The sequence below is a fragment of the Tachysurus vachellii genome, chromosome 18 (assembly GCF_030014155.1).
Source record: "Tachysurus vachellii isolate PV-2020 chromosome 18, HZAU_Pvac_v1, whole genome shotgun sequence".
NCBI lineage: Eukaryota > Metazoa > Chordata > Actinopteri > Siluriformes > Bagridae > Tachysurus > Tachysurus vachellii.
The window spans coordinates 11,344,528-11,370,011 of NC_083477.1; the positions used below are offsets into that span (position 1 = coordinate 11,344,528).

Genomic DNA, 25,484 nt, shown 5'->3' on the forward strand with positions numbered 1-25,484 from the left:
GTAGTTACCAGAGGCGGCCGGCAGGGGGCGGAGTAAACACAGCTGTTTTCTCCAGAGGAAGCGGAAATGTTCAAGCTCAAATCCAGCAGCATAACAAGCGTCTGGTGAAAAGCTCTATGTCGTTAAAACCTACATCCTTTAACTCGTTTACTGGGAAAATAAGCGCAACGAATTGAGTATTACTCAAAGTTGGATGTAACCTGAAGTGAAAGAAGAGCGAAGGTCCTTAATAAGTGTGAGTATAAACCCGTTTTTAAGGTCTTTTTTTAAGCACGAAAGGTTTCCTCCGCCTCGGCTCACCGAGCTAGCGTCCAATTAGCAAAACAAGCTAGTTCTGCCTTTAGTCTGTTAGCTAGCTGCTTTAGATGCCCGTTTTGCCTCCTGGGATCTTATAACGCTGTAACTACTTCTTACTAGATGTAAGTTAAAACTCGAATGGACTCGGTGTGCTCGTTATTTAGCTTTATTTACTCGGGTATTTCTGGGTTCCTGCCACGTTAGCCGAGCTAGCATGGTGTCCTGGAATGTGTTGAACATGTCGGTGCAGTCTGGTGTCCGCCGGCATCAGTGCTGTTTGTCAGAAGATCATACACAGATTATGTCTGGGATTCGTGTCTAACAAAGTCTTTTATCGGATTGTTTGCGTGACTGTTTTAAATAAAGTGATAGGGTGAGTTTTTTAACCGTTACATAGCTACGGTTAGCGAAGCTTCTAGACGCCTCCGATCCGGTGTTTATATAATAAACAAATCCAGTTTAACTCGGTGATATAGAGTTATTATTACACTGTCGGATGTAAAAGAAGTGACTTTGAGAGTTTAATAACTGGTGTAAAGTGTAAGGCGTTTTAGGAAGCGGTGAAACTGTCAGTTTCTAACGTTAAGACCCGACTGGAGCGAATTATACACGTAGTTTTGCTCGTAATTGTAGCGTTAGCGATAAAAAAATTAGCTGCGTTTGTTTATGGAACACACACAAAATATATAATAGTACTTTAATAATAAAACGCTGCTCGTTGCCTGTGCGCCATGTCGTCATCGCATTTTCTTTCTTTTCTGGGCTGTAAAATGCTGCTTTGTTATTGGTCCAGCGCCAGCATTCGCTCAGCCAATAGGATTATTCCTGTTGCTTTTCTACCCCGTTATTGGGGAGCGTCTCTGTTTGCGGCTGCCTGATTGGTCGTTCTGTGGCGCCCTGACGACGCAGTTGGTCACTGGAAACGTCAAATAACGCGGATTTCCTTCCTCTTTATATGGGGAGTGTTGGGTTTTTAATACCGCTCGTATCGTGGGCGCGGTCCATTGAGCGATCTGTAGCGACTCGGATTCGGTTGGTTTTAAACCGTGGTGTTTAATAAAGGTTTACGGAAGAGGGGTGTTTTATTTGTTTGGTTTGTTTGCAGGAGATTTGCCGGGACCTTTATGTGAGAACATCGTGCCGGAGAGACCCGGGACAGAGACTGGAGGAGAGACACCAGGAGACACGCTGATTTGTGTCCTGGACCTGAGCTCTTGTTTAGAAGTCCAGACATCACCTCCTTTATCCGCCTTCAGGGACTAAACTCGGGGTGTGAAACCCGATCCAGACGTTTTTCACTTGCATTGGTGTAGACACACAGGTGCTGGAGCTGAATCATGGAGGCCGTCGCCAAGTATGATTTCAAAGCGACTGCTGATGACGAGCTGAGTTTTAAACGCGGAGAGATCCTGAAGGTAATGTTGACATCGTTCACATCATGCTCTTAATTCTGCTTAAAGTGCACCAAAAACACTCCAAGCCTTATGGGAATGTTTAAGAGCATTTTTTTTATACAATCCTGTTGTCTGACTTCTGTCCCGTTATCTATAGATTGTCGTTTCTGAACACTTCAGATCACAGAGCTGTCATACTCCTGACTCAGTTTGGTCCGAAAGTGATTCACGTTCTTTATCCATGAAGCTCTGACACCATGTACTGACCAGCTGTAATCTGAATACATGATTGATTCTGTAGTAACTTCTCATTTACAGTGACTCGGATGCTTCAGATCACTTTAAGAAGACATTTATTTCACATTTATTTATAGTTTCAGCACTTTGTAAAAGTAAGTTTCTCACCACAGAAGAGTCTTCAGGACAGATGACTAGGCACTTTACTGTTTCTTGGTAAAATGACAAGCTGCTTATTAACTTAAAGAGAGGAAAATAGAGAGGCAGCCAAGGGAACAACTGTTTATAGCTGCACCAACATAAGCAATAACAGGAACTTTCATGCAGACACTCCAGAAAATAGTGTTGTTATAAATAGTTAAAAAAAAAAACTTGTTTATTAACGATTCTAAAAATTGTACGTGCTGGCAAATCTCTGAGGAACAAAACCAGTTGTGACGTGCTGTTATAGGAAAGTAATTGACAGTAGAGGAGGGTGAGGTGTCCTGTAGCAAAGCGGTTTTATATACTTATAAACAGTGGTTTATTTTGTGCTGAAATCAAGATTTTGAGACGGGTCCAAAAAAACAAATAGTACATAAACATATCTCTTTAGATTTCATGTCTGATATGATGATGTTTTGAGAATTTTGCTTCAAGGAAGTTTTCTTAAGGAAAAGCCTCATTAAATCGAACATCGTCCTGGAATTAACTACAAATTGCCGGGTTTCATATAAGATCCTTTGTGTTTCCTTACTGTTATTGCTGCACCATAGTGAAACAGAACATTTTCTACACCTTAAAATAAATTAGTTGTAGGCTTCCAGTGTGGGCTTCATATGTCACACTTTCTTTAGTCTTAGTAAAAATGTCTGTCTTCTGTTTTCTTCATGATAAAAAGAAACAGTATGTTACTGCATTAACAACACGTCAGTGTTGTATTGAAATTAAGCAGTGGGGGGATTAAAACATGGATTCAAATGATCCATGTTTTAATGCTATAGTGCCATTAAAAGTGCTGATGTGCTTGGTGCTCTCTGAAAAAACTCTATTATTGCTTCATTTCTAATCATTAAGTTATGTTGTCATATCTCTCGCTTTTCACTCGAATATTTCTTTAGCCCTGTTCTTTTCAAACACATGTCTGCCTTAAAGATCTCAAGCCATTTCCGTTTTCAGCCCAGAGCGATGAGATTTAAATGTAATCGTTATAATCCCTCTCTCAGGACCTTTGATAAAGCAGGCAACAGAAGCACTGCTCGTACATCGTGTCCTTTATCTACGGTACACTTAAATCAGTGGCCTGATCTTCCTAGGAGGAGTAAAATAAAGAGACGGTTTAAGATTAACAGCACAGACCGTGCACCTACTTTTATATGGAGCTTTTTATTTATATTTGTTTGTTTGTTTAATTATAAGACTCGCTTTTAAAAGCTTGAGCAGGCTTCAACAAGATTAAGAAACGCCACTGATCTTGTGTTTGCAGCAGGATCTGAAGTCATTGCTGTGGCTTTAACATCACTTCAGCTTTATCTGTGAGACATTTATCATTCCTTTATCACGTGATACTCATCCAGAGCAGAACTTTCATTTTGTTCCCATTTATGAGAGAAGGACAGATGCTTTAGTCAGGCTGCAATGGCAGTGAACATTTGTAAAAACAAACCAGGAACTGAAACTTTATCAAATGATTGCATTTGCATTTTTGATACTTGGAAGGGAAAAAAAACGTTTTGGGGAAATTTGATTGGGGTGTGGAGGTGGGGGAAGATACTCACGCCTTATGTTTCAATTAGAGCTCGCACAATGTTTGTTTTCCAATACTGTTCTAGACACTGAAACCTATGTGAGTATGACACTTAAGCCGATATTTGCCTTATATAGTTTCTTTAAAAATAATAAGCTTAATTCTTTTTTAACTGGAGTATAACTGCATTTTTTTCACCTAAAAATACTATAAAGAAATATAAATATCATAAAGTCAGTTCTAGCAACATAAAGCAGTCAAATATTTTTGGATAATTATCTCCTGGTCCAACATCATATTTCTTTTCCAATTCTAGCCTTTTGTAGTGGTTTCACGATCTGATATCAGATAAGTTTTCTCTGGGGCGAAAAAATAAATGTAGCCCTAAATGTTTAAAAGTATTGCTTATGATGTTTATCACCGATCGTAGTCACTGACACATCACTGTGGTGTAAGTGAAATAAAACCATTAGTTTTTATTTTGTACTAGATCAGGATTTTTGTACAGTGTTGTGTTTTTGTCACAAACAAATTTGGTAAAGGGCAGATATAATATCCTGATGTTAACCATATTTACCTGCTCCAACCTGAGCCGAGTGAAATATTTTTAAGATCAGCTGACGACCGGATCACTGGATTTTATTTATTTTTTTTGGTAGAATCTTTTTCTTCGTAAAATCTGATTCGGTTCCGTTTTCTTGAATCTTCATGTTTTAAAACTTCTAGGGAGCGATTACTGTTTTTACTGAGTATGTTCTGGGAAGTCGCATTTGGAACAAGTTTGACCATGTTGGCTAAAAGCACACAAGAGGAAGTCTGCAACTAAGCATTGCAGAGAGTAGTGCACTCGAGGCCCATGACTGACACTCGTGCATGTATTCTTTATTCATTTGGTTTGTGCACCTTTTATTTATAAAGGCAAATGACCTTTTTTACAGGATTTTGGATTGTGCAAACTCTACACAGACAAACGCTTGACATTGTGACTTCAGTCCTTCTGAAGTTCCCACATTGCACATTTGTTAGAAAGTGAAAACCTTTGGAAAGGTGTTGTTATTTAATTGTGTTCGGTTTTTGTCAGCGGTATTTAAGTTTTGATCATCAGAATGTTAACCCTCACACTACACTAAATTCTTAACATCTGTGTTTCGAGTTTTCTTTGGAAGATGTTGGATTAATGCTTTTAAGTTTTAGTGTACAAAGTATGTCATGTAAACAGTGTGGGATGTTTTGTCTGCCTCGTCCTTCTGAAAGTCCTGAAATTAGACAAATAAATCCCACATCACGTGTTTAAGACTGTTATTGCTATACTCCATCAAACAAATCCCTTTATGTGTAGTATTGCTATTGTTATGAATGATTGTGGCAGGACTTGATGTTTATGGATCACTAGGAGGTTTCAAGGAACGTGAATGAGAGAAAAAATACGGAAACAATCCCTGCCTGTGTGAAGACGCATCGTATGGTTTTGACAATGATTACAGTTTATCCTATTAATTAAAGGCATTATATGAATAATGAAAGTTTCAGTATTGGTGTCTATTGGTGTCTATTAAAGGTTTTATAGTTGCATTGAATAGCGTGGAGGATTTGCAAAACATACTGCACTTAATCTCATCATCTTACTGAGGAAAAAGGATAGAAACCGAATGCATTGCCATATACGCAGTTATACTGTTTCCATTTGTTTGTCCAGTTATTAATAACCTTTAGATTATATCGAGAATATGTGTGATTAGTTCCTGTGACAGCAAGCATGTTAAATAAATATCGGCCTGTTATGTGAGTTATGTATTCTCTGCTGTCTCTTCAGTGTAGCTTTGGCAATAGATAAATAATGATCAGAGTTGTTCTTTTTTAGGGTTAGACATGTTCTCAGGGTTTCATGTTTACTCCAGTTGTCACAAATCTCAACATCAGATCTCCAAGGTTCAGCTTCAAGGGCAGCTCGATGCTTTTCAGTGAAAGGGCAGCTGTTCCTGCCTTGGCCTGTTTTACTTTACTTAATCCTAACCCTCAGGGTTTAGTAAGAGTCAGAACACTCAAGCATGCTACATTTGTTTTGCTCTCCACTGTGTTTGAAGTGATCGGGATTCAGTCAGTAATGTTTAGCCCCAGAGAATCACGGTCCTGTGGTTACTCGAATGACGTAGTAAAAGACGTACGGAGAGGGAGACGCATCCGTGCCTTGCTACAGGACACATCACACTCTCCCTTTGGTCCAGAGGGAGAACATCTCTTTGTTATTACTCCTAAAGACCTTTATTCTTCAACTGCCTTATTTCTAGGAATAAACATGATCGTATTGTTTGCTTGTTTTTCAGTCAGTATCATTCAGTTTAGTCCTGTCTTTAAAAACAAAGACCTCAATTGTTTGGTCATTTTTATTGGTTTTAAAATGTGGAAATGAGGTATAAATATACATTAGTTATATCTTAAAACTTCTTAGACTTCTTAATGAGATCCCATGAATTTTGAATCTATAGACAATTTTTTATAACGCATGGTTAATAAAAGTACTACACTTCCATCCCGTACACACGCACAATATGCAGGGATGAGCGATGCTAACGTGAACCTCTAACGTCAGCGCTTGCGATATGTTAAGGGGTTTTACTCTGAGCAAGCAATTTTAATCCTGAGAAATCGGTTCAAGCATAACCAAAACACTGCATGCTTAAGAGTTCAAAAGCCATAAACTTGTGAGGTAACTATTGTTAAACTCTGTTCACAGACTTGGTTGCTACTGAAGCAAAAATTCAGCATGTGCTGAATAAGACATTTTTCTCTTGCTGTTTAAAAGCCGCAATTCTGCCCTTCCATTCAGGAAATAATACACGGTGCATGTCATTGTCGTATTTCAGTAATCATCACACTCATCATCCTGTGTAGAAGATTTCAGTTATGTAGACAACTTTATGAATTGAGTCTGGCGTACAGATTCAGGCTGAATTGCTCAGATCAGTTTTTCAGTTAATTTTATACAACAAACTGGAAATGACACTATTTTGGTACTTTTAAAACGGGAACAAAGGAAAATGCTTACTTGGTAAGCTTTTTATTTGGCTCGCTTCTCTTTTCTTTGAAAACGTCTCCGCTAGAATTGCATTACCTGAGTTTTGAGTAAACGTGTAGTGACAACAGAAAATGCCATGAAAACGTACTCAGCTGTGTACCAGTAGAAATGTGCTGCCTGTCCAAACAAAGTTTACCTGTTAGCTGTGTGGGTGCTGGAGACCTGCTTGTTCAAATGGACAGACTATTTTTACAGTAAAAGGCCAAAACGTCTTCTGAAAATTCACTTAGAGAGATTATCTGTAAAATTATTGTCTGGAAGTTTTGTTTTCCTGTTTGAAACCAGGGAGCCAATCAGATTGTAGCCTTCTTGACATTGCAGCTTCTAGCATAATGTTTCTGGATGTTGTTGGCTGGATCTGAATTTATACCACAGTGCTGTAGATTTCTCTATTTTCTGATAACACTGTTAACGTGGCATCATTATACTGTACCTGGTCATGAATTGTTGTTTCTTTTTTATGTTCTTGCCTTTTGAGATCAGAATCAAATTAGAATCCAAATCGCTTTGAAAACCGATGCCTTCACAACTGACGGCAGGATTAAAATCATACTGTAGTTATTAATGTCCTTTCGTATTTATCGGTTAGAATTTATTGGGTCTTCCTCATATTATTCACTTTAAAGTCTGGGTATGTGAAGATTTTTTTTTTTTTAAACCTGCGCTGGTGTTTTCCCAGGAAAAATCTTTAGCCCTTTAGCCTACCCCATCCAAAGGTCTACTCCATGACTGAGAGATCCTGTACATTATTTTGAACACTTCCTTGAGTTTCAGGTTCACTTCGAGCTCATGAAAGGATCGATTGTTCATACAACAGATTCATTGACTGTGCGCGGTGTGGTCAATGATTGACAAGAGGAATAGAGCTTACCTTGTTTTCTACCCAGCTGAAGTTTCAAGTCACAGTCTTGTTCGTTTGCTTCTGTGGTAAAATATGACTGCTATTTCACTTGCTGCTGCTACAAGGCCATATGAACCAAATGAGCAAAGCAAACACACCAAAACTGAGCTTCAGTAACAACCAAGCACAATTTTACATTTTTACCAAGCTACAAATTACATTTCCAGGAACAGAGATTTTTTAAACTGTACTGATAGTGATGTGCTTAAAAATATATATTTACTATATGGCCATTATACATATATGTACCTTTTGAACGTCCCATTTTAGATTTATTTCTCAGGTTTCTGTTCTAATATCCTCCACACATCTGCGAAGAGATTTTTTTTTTTTTTTTTTTTTTTTTTTTTTACTAGATGCAGAGATTTGTGCTCATTCAGGTCTCAGAGCTTTAGGTGCCCATGTGTGGTGAGAAGACCTGGTGTTATGTGGTGTTCCAGTTCATCACAAATGTGCTCAGAGGGTTTGATGTCAGGACTCTGTTCACCCTTCTCACAAAAACTTCTAAATTTGTTTGGCCATGTCTACATGAAGCTCACTTTGTGCACAGAAGCATTGTCACGCTGGAACAGATTTGCACACATGAGTTTCAGTGAATGGAAGCTGTGCTTAGTGGCATATATCACTGATCTGACTCTAAACTGAAGTTAGACTAACAGATGAGTACTGAGTTTAATAGTAGTCTGTGCGCCCGCTTTTCTCTTTTTGTTTAATGTCATGAACAAATGTCTCATTACTCCTTATTGAAATATGAGTGCTAGCTAGGGGTTTAATGTCATTTCCTTCTACATACTATGCACTATATGCCGTTTGGAACGTAGAGCAAGTGTTGTGTTGTCTTTACACATTTGAGTAAAAATAGATGCCATTAAAAATTCTCATAAAGGCACGAGTCATTAACACGTTTTACACAAAATCTGAGGACTGACATGTTTATGTTTAGAAGAGACGTTGCTGAATTGTACCATTGTCACTCTTGGCTGGCCTTTTATTTATTTATTTATTTTAAACTAGGACTAACAAAACTCATCTGTTTCTATGTAGTGACAAAAAAAGCCTCTTAAACGTAATTTCCAGTAACAATTAAAACATTATTAGTCCTGCAGCTCCTGTGTGTGTGTGTGTCATAGCTTATATTCTGAATTGGGTAATAAACCATGCTAGTCACTAAGACCAAAGCTCAGTTCTCCCATGAAAAGAACCCAGAACTGTGTAGAACTACAAATGTACAACACTTAACACTAAACTGTCCATAAGGGATCATGTGATATTACAGCTGGCTGCTTTGGTTTGTTTGTTGTTTTTTCTACATTTGTAAACAGGAAGATGTATGCTGTGCCTTCCAAATCAGCCCTAAAAATGGCATTAAACTTTCCTAAGGAGTTTTTCAGTCCGATTGTTTTGCAGATTGCCGTCTACGGGTCAAAAGTAAAACCAAGTTTAAAACAAGGGGAAAAAATGAGCATAGATCTTATTTATTTCACTCGTAACGTATTTTTTTTCTCTCCTCTACAAATGTTCCTTTGTGACTATAGGATTAAAATTGCATATTAATCTATTTCTGGAAAATGTGCAAGCCTTAGCTGGTATCAGCGAATCTGCTTTGCAGTAATTGAGTTCTTCTTGTTAGCAGTTTTCTCCGGTTTCATTCTGAGGTGATTCAGCCTAATTACTTCACCTGTTTCGCATTGATTGTTTCCTTGCTATATATATTATTGCTATATATAATATTGTTTTTTTTTCAAGTCTCAATTTTAACATGTACAGTACATCTGTGTAAATATGACTAGCGGGAATTTTCTTGCATGATGGAAGGCTCAATTTCAGCAGGGAGATCTTGTGGTTCTGAATCATGTGCAGATGGAAAAGGAGAAGGAAGGTTGTTTTTTTTTTTTTTTTTTTGACCCATTTGAGCTGTCTAAAAATGCCCTTGTGCACCATGTCATCGTGTACTTCATGGACCTGCATGGTTAGTCATTAGTGACCTTGTCTAAAGTTTAGTTAAACTTTGACTTTACCCAATAGCATTGTGTTCTTTTTTTTCACTCCTCTGCTTGGTTGGTTTGTCCAGTTTGCTTAGTGTGTGTTCTCTTATTTCACATTTACACCAAGTAATATTACCTGCCAGCGGTAGTCTGGCTCCATCAGACCGGCTTCACCTCACACACAATCTCACTCACTCTGTTACAGATGACTGCTTCCTCAGAGCTCGCAGTGCTGTAGTGAGGCATCATTAATTTTATCGAATAGCTTGCTACAACCGGCATCTTTTATTTTTTTTTTAAAGCCACTGCGATTTCAAAATGTGTTTGTGTGAGCGTAGCAGTAAACCCAGTGACATACGTGTGCAAGTTTGCAGCCGCCCTTGATACCACTTTGTTCTCACTTCCTGTTTAGTGCCTCTTCCACCCCCATCACCTTCCTGTCTTCATTGAGCAGCATGTGTTGTCTTTGCTCTCTGTCTGTCTCTTCTAGAACTTTCCTGTTAGGTTCTCTGAACGCGTGTCCTCTGCCCTCTTCCTCCCACTTTATCACCCTGTTATTTTATGTGCTCTGTTTCAGTAACCTGAGCTGATTGCACACACATGTACCTCATCTCAAGTTTCTCCTTCTGATTAATCACCTTTTTTTTCCTTCGGCGATCAAATCAGGATTTAGTAAATCTTCTCGTGTTTAAGCCGTCTCTGCTTCATAACTTCTTAATGTTGAATTTCTGAAGAGAAAAGAAAAAGAAGTGCACCATAGCTTCTTTGGGGCAAGCCTCAGGGTTTACTATTTCTTGTAATTTTTCCATCTTGTTAAAATAAGAAGCACTAATTATTCCCGGGAAGTGGTTGTTGTACCCCAAATGGTACACTGCGTTTTCCTTTATCTGCTGTTTATCCCTGTCTGAACCCCGCTGTGAGAAAAGCTGTGTTCCCACAGCAGGATAGGAAGCTTTTCCACGTGGTATGTGTGTTCAGGGGCTACACAGCAGGACCCATTATTTCTTAATTAAACTCTTCTTCCCTCTCCTCAAGCAAACAATGTTAATTCTTGCCATTCCATAACTCCACCCTTGTATTTCACAGTGACCCAGAAAAGCAGAATGAGTGCTCTAGGCTGCAGCGGTGCAATGAGTCTTGCAAAGCAGCAGCACAAACCTGACAGCTGGTTTTCTGTGGTTGTTGCTGATTTATAGTAAAGGAAAATCATTTTGTTACTGCTTGTACGTTTATTAAACGAGGACATGTATCCGCATCATTATCTTGTAACTGGGGGAAGATTAGCGAGATTATGTCTCGGGTTCAGCTCAGTGTCCACATTCATTGGCTTTTAAGACACAAAACTAATTCCAACCGGTTTATGAAACAATCACAAAATCAGAAGTGTGACCATCATGATGAGCTACCTCTTTGGGGTCTTTTTTTTTTTTTTTTTTTTTGAGTATATAGATGCTAGCTAGCATTAGCAGTGTAAATCTCAGTTAATACTGTACCAATAGCCAGAAAAATGGTTGCGTTTTATTTATTTATTTATTTATTTATTTATTTTGTAATTAAATGGTTCACTCGTGTTTGCTAGGTTTCTTTGGCTACATTAATTACAACAATATAAAAAGTTATCTAAAAAAACCATGATATTCAGTTGAAGCAATCCTCTTTTTTATGTTTGTCCTTAATTACAGTGCTGTCTGTTTAAGAAAGGATAAGAAAATGCCAGAGTCTTTCATGTACACTGATCAGCCCTAATGCTAAACATTCCTGGTGAACCACATGATGTAAATGAAAACTTGATGATATGCATGTATGTATGTATGTAAATGTGTGTGTGTTTGTATGCAATTGATGCAGATGCCCTCTTTCTAATCATCCTTTATTGCTTGCTTTGTGTTTGCTCTTTGCATATAGACAGATGTGCATAGCTGTCCTCCCTGCTGTGATCAGTGGGCTGTGAGCTCACTGACATGAACGTACAGCACTGAGCTGCAATGACACTCCTGCATGCTCCATATTCTTTAGAGATGACGAGAAAGAGAGAGAGAAGGGGATGTTTAAGAATTTTTGATTTTTTTTTCATGCCATAAAAAGAAATGAAACCACATCAGTGTAAAATTTCAGTGCAAGTCTATAAGAAAAGGTTGCACAATTTTTTTAGGCTTAGACCTGTGAATCCTAATTCTCATCATCTCATGATTTTTTGACTAAGAAGCCACACTGACGTTAGCAGGTCATGGTCGCTGTACGTCTTTGCAGAGGTTTGTGAATCATAGTTGGTTTGATTTAATACTTTGTCCTGAGAAAAAATACTGAGAACGTCTCTTGCTAATTAAGAAATGAAAGGAGTTCTTAACAGCTAGTTATGGGTTTGGTCATGGTGGTGGTTGTTTTTCACCTGAGTGAGACTTATATACAGCGTGGGTGAAAATCGCTCTTATAAGTGCGCAGTGTATTTAATGCCTCCGTGAGAGATTTTAAGTGAGTGGGTATGTGCACTCATTCTTTCTTGTCCTAGTAATTGGGGACTTTCATTTTTTATTACTTTATTTCATCTAAATAAGTTAAGCGGGATGTAGTCTTGTTCCTGACAGGATTTCAAATCAAAATATAGGGAAAATTATAATGGCCTCAAAGCATAGCAGGGATATTCCTGTAGAATTAATCAATTTTAGGATCTCACTGTGGTTTAAAAATGCTCTGAAGTTCAGTTTAGATATTTACATGTGAATTTCTTTTCTTCGGTTTCAGCTGCTCCTTTTCCTTCTCCTTTTTCTTTTGCTTGTCTTCTTCCTCCTCCTTCTTCTTCTCCTTTTTTGTATTCTTATTTTGCTTCCTTTTCGTCGTCTTCCTCTTATTTTTATTTAGTTGTTTATTTATTATAATAACACCCAGTATGTTTTGATAAACAGCTCCATGCAGATCAGGATGTTTTTTTAATCATGTTTAAGGCTGTTTTTTTTTTTTTTTGGTTCTTTCTGTGCAAATGTATGTCCACAATCTTTCTTTGGTTTTTTTTTGTTTGTTTGTTTTTGTTGAGAAAACTTATTGTTATTTTCCAGAAGTCAACCTCATCTTTCTTGTAAACATCTGGAGTATCGGTTTAGATTTAAATAACATTTAGGCAGAAGGTACAGACTGAAAAGATTAAGGATTGCAAAACTCTCTAAACTTTTTTTATTTTCTCATTCTCACACACACACTATTTATTTTTTTTATTTTAACTTCAAACTAATAGAAAATGTTCCGATCGAAATGAGTCGTCCCGTGTCCACATGATGATGACAGGTCAAAAAGTTTTGTATTCTTTTCCCGAGTCATCAGTAAGTCTGTTGAATAAGCCATAGGTTTGTCATGATGACCAACATCCTGTCTATGAAATCTTTTCCTAGCTGAATTCAATTCTTACTTGCATAGCTTCCAGGGGGAAAAATGTGATTCCGTAATGTGTTTCTCTGACAAACTGAGACATGCAAAGGAAGAGAATAAATAAGGTGCAGCCAGAGAGATAAGTAATAGTATCTTGAATAACGCGGTTCTGCTTGACAACGGCACAGGATCAAATTGCCGCTTGGCTCTTATAACGGATGTGTTTTAGGTAAAATGCCTTGCTTTTCTTTTGCGTATTTACTTGTGAAAGGTCCTCTTCAGTGGAAGATGACCAAGAATAGTGTTGGTTTTTTACTTCCTGTTTATGAAATGAGGCATAGTCTATTACTCATAGCCATGCTGTAGCCATTGAGCTGTGTTATCTTTGACCAGATCTCAGCATTGGGTTACATTTCCATGGTTTGAGCAGGAAACTGTTTGTTGCTAATGGTTGATGAACATGAAACTATTTGCTTGCCCTGTCTATCATTTTCACTTCATATTAAACGTATTGTATTGTATGGCTTAATGGCAGGACTGCCCCAAATCTAGTTGATTGTGTGCTAGGTCTTATACGATCCAAAGGCCATGCCTTAGGGGGTCGGGTTTGGGGCATATGGTCTTGTATAAGTGGTAGAGGAATATGATCATTAGTCATTTGCATCTGTTCTGTTGTTACTCTCTGAGAGAGAAGTGAAAAATCACTTCACTCTCAGAGAGTGAGAATAGTTGCCGTATTTAGTTGTGCTGTTCATGCCGTTAAAAGTCTCTGCTGGTTACTGTACAGCTTTGTGCATATACATTTAAGGAAATTCTTCAACTCTGACATTCATCAGGGCATAACAAAGCCACAATTACAACACCTAGCATGCTTTTTGTTGCCTAGACTTGGTTTTTGAAATCAACTTCCTTTGGCAGTCCATTAGCGAGACACGCATTTGCTGTGTTTGCTTTTAAGCTAGACACTATTTAACCACCCCCCCCCCCCCCCTTATTATTTAGCTACACCCACCACCCCTTATTATTTAGCAGCCCCCCCCATGCTGTGTGTTCTGTTTAGAACGTTCTCCAAGTCCCCATGAACTAAGCCACAGAGAGGCTGGTACGAACATGTGCAGAACTGTGAAAGGAGCAATGATAGTAAGCCTTGTTTAGTGTACTTTACTGTTTATTATAGTGTACAGCTGTGCTGAGGCAACTCGGTGTTGAATCACATGCAGGGCTGGTGATAGTGTTTTGTGCCAAGACAAGTGGCCCCCCTGTTCTAATGGAACTGATGAAATGCTTTATTATAGTAATTCTTCCCTGTTTCCTATTCCTAAGGTTATGCTGTATGTCATATTGGCCATATGGAGATCTTACTTGAGCAGAATATTTATTTAAAACATAGTGATAACATTTCACCAGACTCTGTTAATGCTGTTAAATGATTGATGCTCATGATACTCTGATGTGGCAGATTTTAATTGTTGCACTGGGTAACAGCGGGAGGCCAAACCAGCTGTGGACAAGATTATCCCTGGCTTCAGGCACAGAAATAGAAACCATCTTTGCAATTGCAGCTTAGCAAGATCAGAGGATGGGAAAGAATGGAGAAAAAAGCGGTTTCCTCTGCGTCATCATGCACAGTCCGAGGATTTGTGGTTAATTGTAAAGATCAGTATGTAATAGCATTTTGGAACTAGTGTATTAATATACGATTCTTTATTAACAGTTCAGGGAATAAGGATTCACTCCAGTTCTGATTTTATTCAGTCCGATTCTTTAAATAATTAAAGCGTTGCTACCAACATAAGGTTTATTATTGTAAACGAACTAAATGTCTGAACTGTGGATGTGGGGAAATGATCGAGTGAAACATGCTGAACTCTGGTGTCATGTGCTAGCACTTTTTAACTGTTATAATAGGGTGGTGTTATCATACATGTTGGCTGGTGCAATCTGGCGATATAGATCACTTCACAAGTGCAGTTGATGCACAAGTCCTTTCACTAAAGAATACTATATGCTTTATATACTTGAATGTGTTGGGTTGTGCAGGTTGGGATCCCTGCTGAGTTGTTACATGTGGAATTATTTGAATGCTCATCTCACAATTCCCTGAAGCACAAAGTCACATCTTTGCATCCATGATGTCACAATGTCTTGTTACGACTGAACCGGGGGGATGTGGGGGTAGGGTAAAAATTTATATTTTTTTTCTTCTTCAGCTTAGTTGATAACCTAATAAATGTGCCTGTGGTATAGCATTACAGCAGCTATTGACAGAAATGATCCAGTGAGGTAACATTATCTGTGCTCTGATTAAATAACTCATCGATAGGTGATTTCACTTCCCAAAAGAAATTGACCATCAAACATCTCATCAGTTCTTGGTTGCAAGTGTTTTTCTTGTTGTTGTTGTTGTTGTTCATGATGATGTCAGTGTAATAACTTATGAGAGATATAGAGAGAATGCATTTTCCTGTCACTTTCTTTTACCTGGAAACCAGCGAATGATAAATATATTTTTGTAGCAAGAATACATGTAATGATATCCTGTTATTTTTCATTGTCACTTTGAACAGTTAAAACCGAGTTAATGCTGCTTTAAACCATTAGCATAGGAAAATGTTCACCAGCTACAAGGTGTGGTCTTGTCAGATTACCGATTGCTTTCTTTCTTCCTTTACTTTTGTAAATGTTAGAGTAAATGATTGAATTTTTTTTTAATGTTCATATACAGCCAGCCACATCAAAGCACGTTTCAAGTTACAGGTATAATAAAGATAAGTAAGAATTAGGATAAGGCTATAAATAGGGAACAAAATAGAATGTAATAATTCTAATAAAATAAAGCCTTATGCAACAATAAATACAGAAGAATTCCACAAAATAAACAGAACATAATGGCTGGAATTATAGTAGCAGATGGATGGGTTATAGAAATGGAAATCAAACTGGCTGAACCTGAAATAAAGACCAATGCTGAAGAATATTTAACGGTAAATGTTCTGGCTTTTTGCTCTTTTTTTTTTGTTTGTCTGTTTTATACGTAAAGAATGTGCTGAGAACAGTTTGTTGTATAGTCAGAAGTTTCAACATCAATAACATTTATAGACAGTTGTACTTCTGTCTACTACTGTACACTGTTAATGCAGTGATGACAAAGCCTCTTCCTGGTGCGTAGTAGACGGTGTGCCGTTAGGATATTATTCAGGGTTCAGGGAGACTTGTACGTAAAGTGTTACAGTAGTCTAGACGAGAGTTAAAGTCATAAATCAGTTTTGTAGTGTTTTGCATTTATACTTCCTGATTGTAAATGTCTATTGTTGTTTTTTCTATTGCATTGAGTCTGGTCTTCTGATCCGATCATAAACTCTGCATCTTTAGAGGCATGTAGATGTAGAGCTGTTGTGATTACTGCATGCAGAAAAATATGTATTTAATGAAGACTACAGAACAGTGCAGCATGCAGCTTAAATGCTGTACATTTTTAGATTTTATAGTTTCTCTGTGACCAAATTTTTAAGTAGTCATGCACATCATTCCATTATGTACTGGGTAAAGTCACATAAGTTTTTTCTATTTACCACAGAGGGGATTTTGAGAAGGTTTCCTGTATTAAGGTGGGTGTCTAGTCAAGGCGAAACCAAATCCACGGCATCCGGTACCTTGCAGTCTTAACCCACTAGAAGCAGAAGCGGTGTCTCATTGAGAAGCTCCAGAAGTCTTCAGAGTCTTTAGTCTTTGTCACTCTGCCTTGTGACAAGACATCTCTTAAAATTGTGTGTGTGTACCATATCATCCAGGCTGCACAAATACAATTATATCCTCTTGTGTAAAAATCTAATAACAAATGTATGCAGAAGTGTGCCTTTGTATTTGAAGGTGGAGTGCGGACGTGTTAACCGTGGTGAAATGTTGCCATAGTAATGTATTTTATGAGCTACGATTGGTTAAACTCTAGACTTTCTCTGTTAAGCTGCTTGGAGATACAGAGTTAAAATTTCATACCCCTCACATCCAGGTTGCAATGTACATTTCCTCCGATTTTTATTTTGGCTTTATTCTTATTAGTATTTGAATATTTCTTAAAAAAAAAAAAAAAAACATGAACACCAAGACTGCAGGGCCCTGAATTGTTACAGCTAATCTCTTATACAAACCTCTGCTTACGTAGTGAAGAGTAATTGTAAAATGTGCAGATGCTAACAGAATCGCCAGGTGTGTGCCCAAGTTTCAACCACAGAATATTTTTTTTTTTTTATATGGAAAGGACACAAAAATGGGAAAAGCACAAAATCCCAACGATTTAGGAAAAAATGTACACTGTTTAGTTACAAATGGTTCCAGCTTTAGTAAGACCACATGAAAGTAATTCAGAGTCTGTCACATAGACAGACAAACAAACAGGACATGTGAAATGCTTTCTAATTGTATGTGTCATAAAAACAGAATCAAAAGGATAAAATAAATAAAAATGTAATACGAATTGAATTTCATTAAGAGTTATCTGTACACATGAGAAAGGGGTGAAAATATGTCTAAAAATATAAACCTAATGTTTATAGTGCTCAATGTTGACCTGCTTGTCCTATCTGTTTACTGAACCTGAGCTTTCTCCAGGGGACCTTGGGCACAGGGCATGAAACATTCTGGACAGGGTGCCAACCCATCACAGGGCACAAACACACATGTACACACACCCACTACAGATAATTTAGAGATGCCAGTCAGCCTTTGGTTTGGGGAGGAAACCAGAGTACTTGGAGGAGCCCCTTGAACCACGGAGACATTGACTCACACTCACAGGGTGGAGGTGTTAATCAGACCCACAGCCCTGAAGGTGCAAAGTCTTTATTTATAAGATTTGTTTGGTTAGTTGGTTTTGGCAATCATGATCACCAAGAGGAGCTGCCCCAGGAATGGTAGTTTGTTTAGTTTATTTATTTATGAGCCGAAAAACTCACGAATCTCCTCAACTGAATGGAGGACGCTTTTAGTTTTATTCTCCCAGACACACAACTACAAAGCTGCAGTAATTGTTTTGTATTGTATTTAGGCTAATACTTTAAAGATGCCCTGCCACATGTATTTCATTACTTTTGTGGTAATGTCTGATGTTTACCATGGACTCTGTCACATTTTTTTGTGGAAAAAATGCCATGGTTACCTTGTTTCAGGCCATTCTAGTGTGGTATAGAAAGCCTGCAGTAAGACTCAGCTCGATTTGCGCCAGTTCTCATTAATATTCAATGAGCTATGCTCCTTGGCTCCGATTGGCTAACCGCTAGGATATGAGAGCATGACTATTCATTCACCCAGTGCAATAAGTAGCCTAGGCTAGAGGAACTTTGTTTACAAACAAAGCAGAATGGCTTCTTCACAAGCCCGGTGACGTTCAGCCATCCTTGCTGTATAGGAAACTCACTGAGCTACACAAATTCTGTGGGTGCGGTCTCAAGTGGGAGAGCTCATGAATAGTAATGAGCTCGATCATTTCTACGTCACTCTGAGCAGCTTTTCTAACTGACCTGATTTCTCCGCTTATTTCTTTTAAGTGGCTAGAACTGACCGGGGAGGTAACAGTTCATTTTCACATTCCCAACACAAACACATATGGACCTAACACGCATCAAAAAATACAAGTAAAAACGGTTTTGTGTGAAAGGGCACCTTTTAAGAAATGAAGTTTTGGCAGCTAGGCATGCTAAAATTGCAAGACCTATGGTCAGTCTCCTAATTATTTCATGGGCTTATGGTTTGTGGTCAGTAATCAGAAAACCGCTGATAGAAAACGATAATGGCGGCAACACATTGTTCAAGCACATACAGTGGAATAATACACACACACATGCTCGCTACATAGTGTGCGTGTTATCAGTGTGTACATGAAAGATTCACCAAATAAATTGTGATTAAATTGATTGAATCTCTCACACAATGCTCTCTAATTTCATTCCTTTCCCTTTTTCTTTTCTTTCTCAGGTGGTATGTTCACATACTTCTACTGTCAAGTGATACTTGCATACGGTTTCTTTACAAGCATTAAACTAACCTGTAACAATTCTTGTGTATCAGGTATTAAATGAAGAATGTGACCAGAACTGGTACAAGGCAGAGCTGAATGGAAAAGATGGATTCATCCCCAAGAATTATATAGAAATGAAAGCACACCCGTAAGTACAACTTGCACAGCCTTTCGGTCTCCCTCACATCACCACCACAAATTCACTCCACACATCACTTTATGAGCTTAGTAAGATCTAAATATATTAAGTACATCTGCGAAGGCTTGTATTTATTCATAGTGTTAACAAGTAGATTTTACCACTTCAGTTGTTCACAGTGAAGATATAAGTAGATCACAGCATACCTGTTAAGGACTGAGATATTAGGCAGCAAGTAAACAGTCAGTTCTCGAACACTTACATGTGTTACAAGCGTACAGCCATTGTGCAACATTGGCAATGGCTGAATCGTGAAGGCTAGACGACCAGGTCGGAGCAGCTAACCAAAACATGTTAGATGCACTTGTTACAATGATTTAGTCTTCTTTCCAGCTTGCTGTTGTTGGTTAGTCATCAAACCAAATTAATTAGAATCCAGTGACAAAAGTAGCATCAAACGTAATTCTTATTGATGTAAAACTCAAGGATAGTGTAGTCTGTACTGTATAGCTGTAGCGGATCGTTTCATTAGCTTAATTAATTATTTTAACAGCACTCAGCAGCAGTTATTAGACCGTACAAATGGCTGTATTTATAACAGGTTAACATCTGTAATTTGATAAGCGTCATGTTCATTCAGAAATAAGAATCATGTACAGTGTTGAAGCTGCCTGTTTGGCTTGTGTGTTAATTTTTATAGATGAATAAACTTATTTTAAACCGAATTTATTGCTGTTTTGCCCATAGATTGATTTTTACTTTGAACGTGGCCCACCGGCTGTACGTTATACACAAATGCAACTTAAGCAAAAGCTGTGAGTTCACTGTGTCTAGTTAATGGACAAAGCATAAGCCTTTTAAAACTACTAATGTGATTTCCATCAGCTCCCCTTTACGTTTAGACAAGTTTGAATGTCAGTGTCACTGGCAGGCACTTTTCTTCAGGAAGATGGGCACAGGGGCGGTGGCTCTTTCCTCTGCTAGTCAGCCATTTGGATGTTTTTGTACAACTGTGCCAATCTTAGGCAGAGGAAAGGGAGAGGCTACTAAAGGACAGCTGGGTTTTATGGATCTGCTGTATTGCCCCGGCTCCCGAAGGTGCCAGTGCATTCTTTATCATCCCTCTGATGCAAATATCAGTAGAATGGCATGCAGACAGTTGTCCTGTGTGACCTTACAGCCACTTCCCCATCACCTTGTACAGAAAAAGTCCTGTTTTTTTTTTTACACCAGTGTTCTTATGTTCTGAGTTTATTTTACCATATGAACGTGAGTCTGAAGTGGTCACTGGCGATCATCAGCAGGCTGACACGTGTTTGTATCATGTGTATTAGTTGTAGGTATTATAATGAAACTCTCCCACCACATTTCAATCTGCTCAACATGATTTGTTCTCAGTACAGATCAGATCTCTAGTCATTTCTGAGTATTTAACATTACATTAAATCTCTTATTCTGTGAGTGTGTGTGTCTCTGTGTGTGTGTGTGTTTACACATATATGCAGGTGGTTCTTCGGTAGGATTCCCCGGGCGAGAGCAGAGGAGCTGCTGAACAAACAGAGGCATGATGGAGCTTTCCTTATTAGAGAAAGTGAGAGTGCACCCGGAGACTTCTCCCTGTCTGTGAAGTGAGTGAGCATGCAGGAGCTCATACCATATCACACTGGATATTTTACACCATGATTTCATCCTCACTCAGTTTTTCCCTACATACAAATGCATCTGATTTTTTTTTTTGACTGTGCCCTGAGTCAGCTACCTTGTTGTAAAAGTGGGATGGTGTGTGTGTGCTGGCGCTGACATACAGCTAAGTATGGTGACCCATACTCAGAATTCATTCTCTGCATTTAACCCATCCAAAGTGCACACACACAGCACAGTGGGCAGCCATTTATGCTGCGGCGCCTGGGGAGCAGTTGGGGGGGTTCGGTGCCTTGCTCAAGGGCACCTCAGTCATGGTATTGCCGGCCCAAGACTCGAACCCACAACCTTAGGGTTAGGAGTCAAACTCTCAAACCATTAGGCCACGACTTTCCCTAATATGTAGTGCAATATGTAGATGTATAGATGTACTTTTGATTTTTGCACTCATGAATATAAACAAAAAACTGTCATTCATAAACATAACATTTTCACAGACTACAAATTGCAAACATTATATTTTCTCGCAAAGCCATTGCTGACAATGACAGCTCCTGCACATTTGCTGTAAAAAGTAATTGTTTTCATGGTTTAATTTTGGTTCATTTGACTTAGCAAATTGTTTTCAGTTCCTCCAGGCATACAAGAGACCCACTGATGGACATGCAATTTTAAAATCCACTATTATCCTGTATGAATCAGTGGACGTCAGACGGTTGACTAGGCTTTGCAAGGGCTTCTTGACTGTATGCTAGAGTTTGTTCGTCTTTCACATCCACTGTGCCTAATGCATTGCTCCATTCTTGTTTCATTTGCTAAAATGTAATGAGTGGTGTGTGTAGAGAAGCAGAACAATGTCATGATACTCTCATACTTTATTGTGAGAATGGTGTCATTGGGGTCATACAGACGAACCCCTTTTCACCGAACAGGCTGAATCTTTGCCTAGAGTTTGATTTAGTTTCTATTTATTTTCGTCTGATAGTAGTATGGTGTTCATAACTTTTATTTTTTCTAAATGTGGGGTGTAGTTGTAGGTTGTCCTGCAGCTCTTTTCCCCTGGCAGCTGGTTTCTGTCTTCTACATTCTGTATCAATAGTTTGAGAGCACCTTGTTAAATTTTGTGTGACACTTCTGTCCAGGGTCCCTCAGTTGTGGTTCTGTGAACTTTCCACTCTAGAATTTTTATCATTCAATTATGCTTGTAAATGTGTATTGTCTGTATTTACAATTCTGTAAGTAGAATGGCATTGTGTGTGTGAATTTGAATTCTATATGTGCACTGGGAGTATGTCAATTTTAGGCCTTTAGCTGACCTCTAGTGGTCACTATCCCCCAGCCTACCCTTTACCCACAGGCCAGATTTCAGTCGTCTTTAGTTTACCTTTGTTTCATCTGTGTGTGTGTGTCCGTGTGTGTGTGTCCGTGTGTGTGTGTGTCCGTGTCCGTGTGTGTGTCCGTGTCCGTGTGTGTGTCCGTGTGTGTCCGTGTGTGTGTGTGTCCGTGTGTGTGTGTGTCCGTGTGTGTGTGTGTGTGTGTCCGTGTGTGTGTGTGTGTGTGTCCGTGTGTCCGTGTGTGTGTCCGTGTGTGTGTCCGTGTGTGTGTCCGTGTGTGTGTCCGTGTGTGTGTCCGTGTGTGTGTCCGTGTGTGTGTCCGTGTGTGTGTCCGTGTGTGTGTGTGTGTGTGTCCGTGTGTGTGTGTGTCCGTGTGTGTGTGTGTGTGTCCGTGTGTGTGTGTGTGTGTGTGTCCGTGTGTGTGTGTGTGTGTGTCCGTGTGTGTGTGTCCGTGTGTGTGTGTGTCCGTGTGTGTGTGTGTCCGTGTGTGTGTGTGTCCGTGTGTGTGTGTGTCCGTGTGTGTGTGTGTCCGTGTGTGTGTGTGTCCATGTGTGTGTCCATGTGTCCGTGTCAGGCAGGCTTGCGTGCCTGTATGTGTGCGCGCGCGTGTGTCTACTGTCGGCTACGTATTTGTCACTGCTTCAGTGGTTCTAAGCTTTCATGTGCAGTTGGATATGCAAAGTAACTTGATTATCATCAGTGTAATTACCCGATTTATTCCGCCACCACCCGACTGCCTGGAAGAGGAGAGAGATTCTGGGTTTATTTTTGTGTTCCAGGATAAGGTCATTCCACAGTCCACCATTTGAATGCATTTTATTACTAGATTATATTGCGGCTCTATAATTGGAGTGTTCATGATAAGGTTGGCGTGATACCTCCTTAAAAGAACATTGTAATGTTTTTCAGCCTCTTACATTCATTGCAACAGCAACATTTGCATGACTAGCAATGATGATATGTTTCCATGACATGTTACTATGAAAAGAACGCAAAGCCGACTCGTAATGGAAGTCTAAGTATAGCTTTTAAATTCTGTCAGGGAGCATGTGAAATATGCAGAAACTGTTTGACTGCTTCAAAACTACAAGCAGTCCACATTAATAATGCTATAATAATAAGAGAGACCTCAGAGGAAGTCCTGTACATTTTACCCACTGTACTTTCCAATCTTGGAATGGTGCAAAATGTGGCCAGATATATTGATTATGTTAATGCTATTCTTTTATATACAGTTTATGAAAAACTAGGTCGAAAAAAGTGTGTGTGTGTGTGCGCGCTCCTGCAGGTTTGGGAATGACGTGCAGCACTTCAAGGTGTTACGTGATGGTGCAGGAAAGTACTTCTTGTGGGTTGTAAAGTTCAACTCGCTCAACGAGCTGGTGGATTATCACCGCTCTACCTCAGTCTCACGAAACCAACAGATTTTTCTACGGGACATCGAGCAGGTGCCTCAGGTCAGTCAGTTCCTCCATTTGTCCTGTACTACCCGAGTATATTTAACAGCTACTCGATTGTTTAGCATGCAGCACATTTATAGCTGATTTAGTGGTATCTTGTATTCTTAACAGTTAGAAGTGTCTGGTGCATTCAGAACTTTGTCATTCTAACTCTTATATTTTTGTTGTCCATGCAGCACCCCACTTATGTGCAGGCCCTGTTTGACTTTGACCCTCAAGAGGACGGAGAGCTGGGTTTCCGCCGTGGAGATTTCATCCAGGTCCTGGACAACTCTGATCCTAACTGGTGGAAGGGCGCATGCCACGGTCAGACAGGCATGTTCCCACGCAATTATGTCACACCTGTCAACCGGAACATGTAAAGCAACAAACGTCTAGGTCCCTTCTTTCCAAAAACACACACCCCTTCTCAAAAAAGCCTAAATGTCCCCCTCTGCCGTTAACACCCTGTGTTTTGCAGAGCAAAAAGAGAACAATGGAAACTGGAAAAAAGAGAAAAAAGGTCAGCAGAGTGTGTTTCATTTTTTCAGTGACATATGGGCGCAAAAAAAAAATCAACACTGATTCCTGAGAATTATTGTTTGCATCACTATGAACGCTTGCAGCCAGGGTCTAATGAGCCTAAGCTTAGTGCAACACCAAACAAATTAACGCCACAACGATCCTGTGTGTAGATTTCCCCTCCGCTCCGTCTCCTTTTCAACACCTTATCCTTGTAGTGCATTTTCCTACATTTTCCTACTTAATTTCATTAAGTTTTGGCTGCATGTTTTAATCACATTGTAACAGTAAATGTTGAATTTTGAGGCCATTTTAAGTTCAAGAAAAAGATTTAAAATGAAAAAAAAATGAAAAAAAAAAAACACCACCACATTAGATGGATGTCAATTTAAAAAAAAAAAAAAAAAGAAAAATGCTAATTGATGCTAATGTCAAGTCACCAGGTCTGAAATACCAGGCACAGGAACTTTGTACATCAGTTTTTGGCCATGAAAATATACATAGAGAAAGAGAGAGAATCCATTTTTAAGAAGATATATATTATATATTTGTATGTGTTTGTCTGTTTTATCTTTCCACACACTTTTTTTTTTTCTTTTTGGTTCAGATGTAAATTATGTTCAGTTGTTTTTGAATGAAACGGAGTAGTTCTGGGACATGCTGACTCGTCAGTGTAATTTCGAGGAATTATAATCTGAGATTTCTCAGATACGTCGGCATGCTGCGTAACTCGCCACACGTTCCATTTTGAGAGAAGAAAAAACCCTTCGCTTTGGAGCTGCATATTCTTAAACGTAATCGTTTATCATGACTTTTAATGCCGTGCAGGTAAGAGCCGTTTCAGCCTGCAGGAGTTTGTTCAACGTGAAACAATCACAAGATCAGCCACCATTCAAAGCCAAGGTATTTACTGCAGCCAATTTTTCCCCCTCTCGGGCCGTGAATGTAGCTGACTTTAGACCTTCGACATGAGCATGAGGGAAGTTAGGGTCACTGTCCTGAACCACGCACCTACTCGAGATTTCAAAGGAGTATCTATTTACAGTTTCAGAACCATGTAGGATCATGTATGCATACAAACAATATGCACGAGGCGTGTATACACATTTTAAGCGGAAGATTGAAAGTCATGTGAGTTTAATCTTTAATTATCATGTATTTCGCCAGTCCCCAAACTGGCACCAATAAAAGCAGTATGCGAAACTATAAAGAGAGATCAGCTTTACTGATGTAACTATGTTCTTTTCCCTCTTCTCTCCATTTTACTTATTGTGTGTTTTGAGCACTTTCTATGTCAGCCATGTTGATTACTTTGTTTTATATAATTTCCCCCAAACTTAAAATTATTGTATTTTTTTTTTGTTATTGTTTTGTTATTGTTGTTTTGTTCTCTCTGGATTAGTGCCTTTTTCTCTGGTGT

At 38.9% G+C, this 25,484-nt stretch overlaps 1 protein-coding gene across 2 annotated transcripts; it reads left to right on the forward strand.

Annotated features, from left to right (window-relative positions):
* The first annotated feature begins 67 nt into the window (after positions 1 to 67).
* Positions 68 to 25,274, forward strand: grb2b (growth factor receptor-bound protein 2b). 2 transcript variants are annotated; one of them, XM_060892121.1, is made up of 6 exons: positions 68 to 235; positions 1,403 to 1,712; positions 19,040 to 19,137; positions 20,634 to 20,756; positions 23,392 to 23,560; positions 23,740 to 25,274. In XM_060892121.1, exons 2-6 carry the CDS (start codon positions 1,635 to 1,637, stop codon positions 23,923 to 23,925), a joined length of 654 nt encoding a protein of 217 aa, XP_060748104.1. In that variant the 5' UTR covers positions 68 to 235; positions 1,403 to 1,634; the 3' UTR covers positions 23,926 to 25,274. The 2 variants fall into 2 exon arrangements, with proteins under 2 accessions (XP_060748104.1, XP_060748106.1); XM_060892123.1 differs by lacking the exon at positions 68 to 235 and having other exon boundaries at positions 1,249 to 1,712.
* The last annotated feature ends 210 nt before the right edge of the window (positions 25,275 to 25,484 follow it).

What these genes read in the sequence shown, in the direction of transcription:
- grb2b (XM_060892121.1), top strand. Translation starts at nt 1,635, where the DNA reads ATGGAGGCCGTCGCCAAGTATGATTTCAAAGCGACTGCTGATGACGAG. An exon ending in ATAGAAATGAAAGCACACCC is followed by an intron (nt 19,138 to 20,633) that starts GTAAGTACAACT and finishes ACATATATGCAG; the next exon opens with GTGGTTCTTCGGTAGGATTC. An exon ending in GACTTCTCCCTGTCTGTGAA is followed by an intron (nt 20,757 to 23,391) that starts GTGAGTGAGCAT and finishes GCGCTCCTGCAG; the next exon opens with GTTTGGGAATGACGTGCAGC.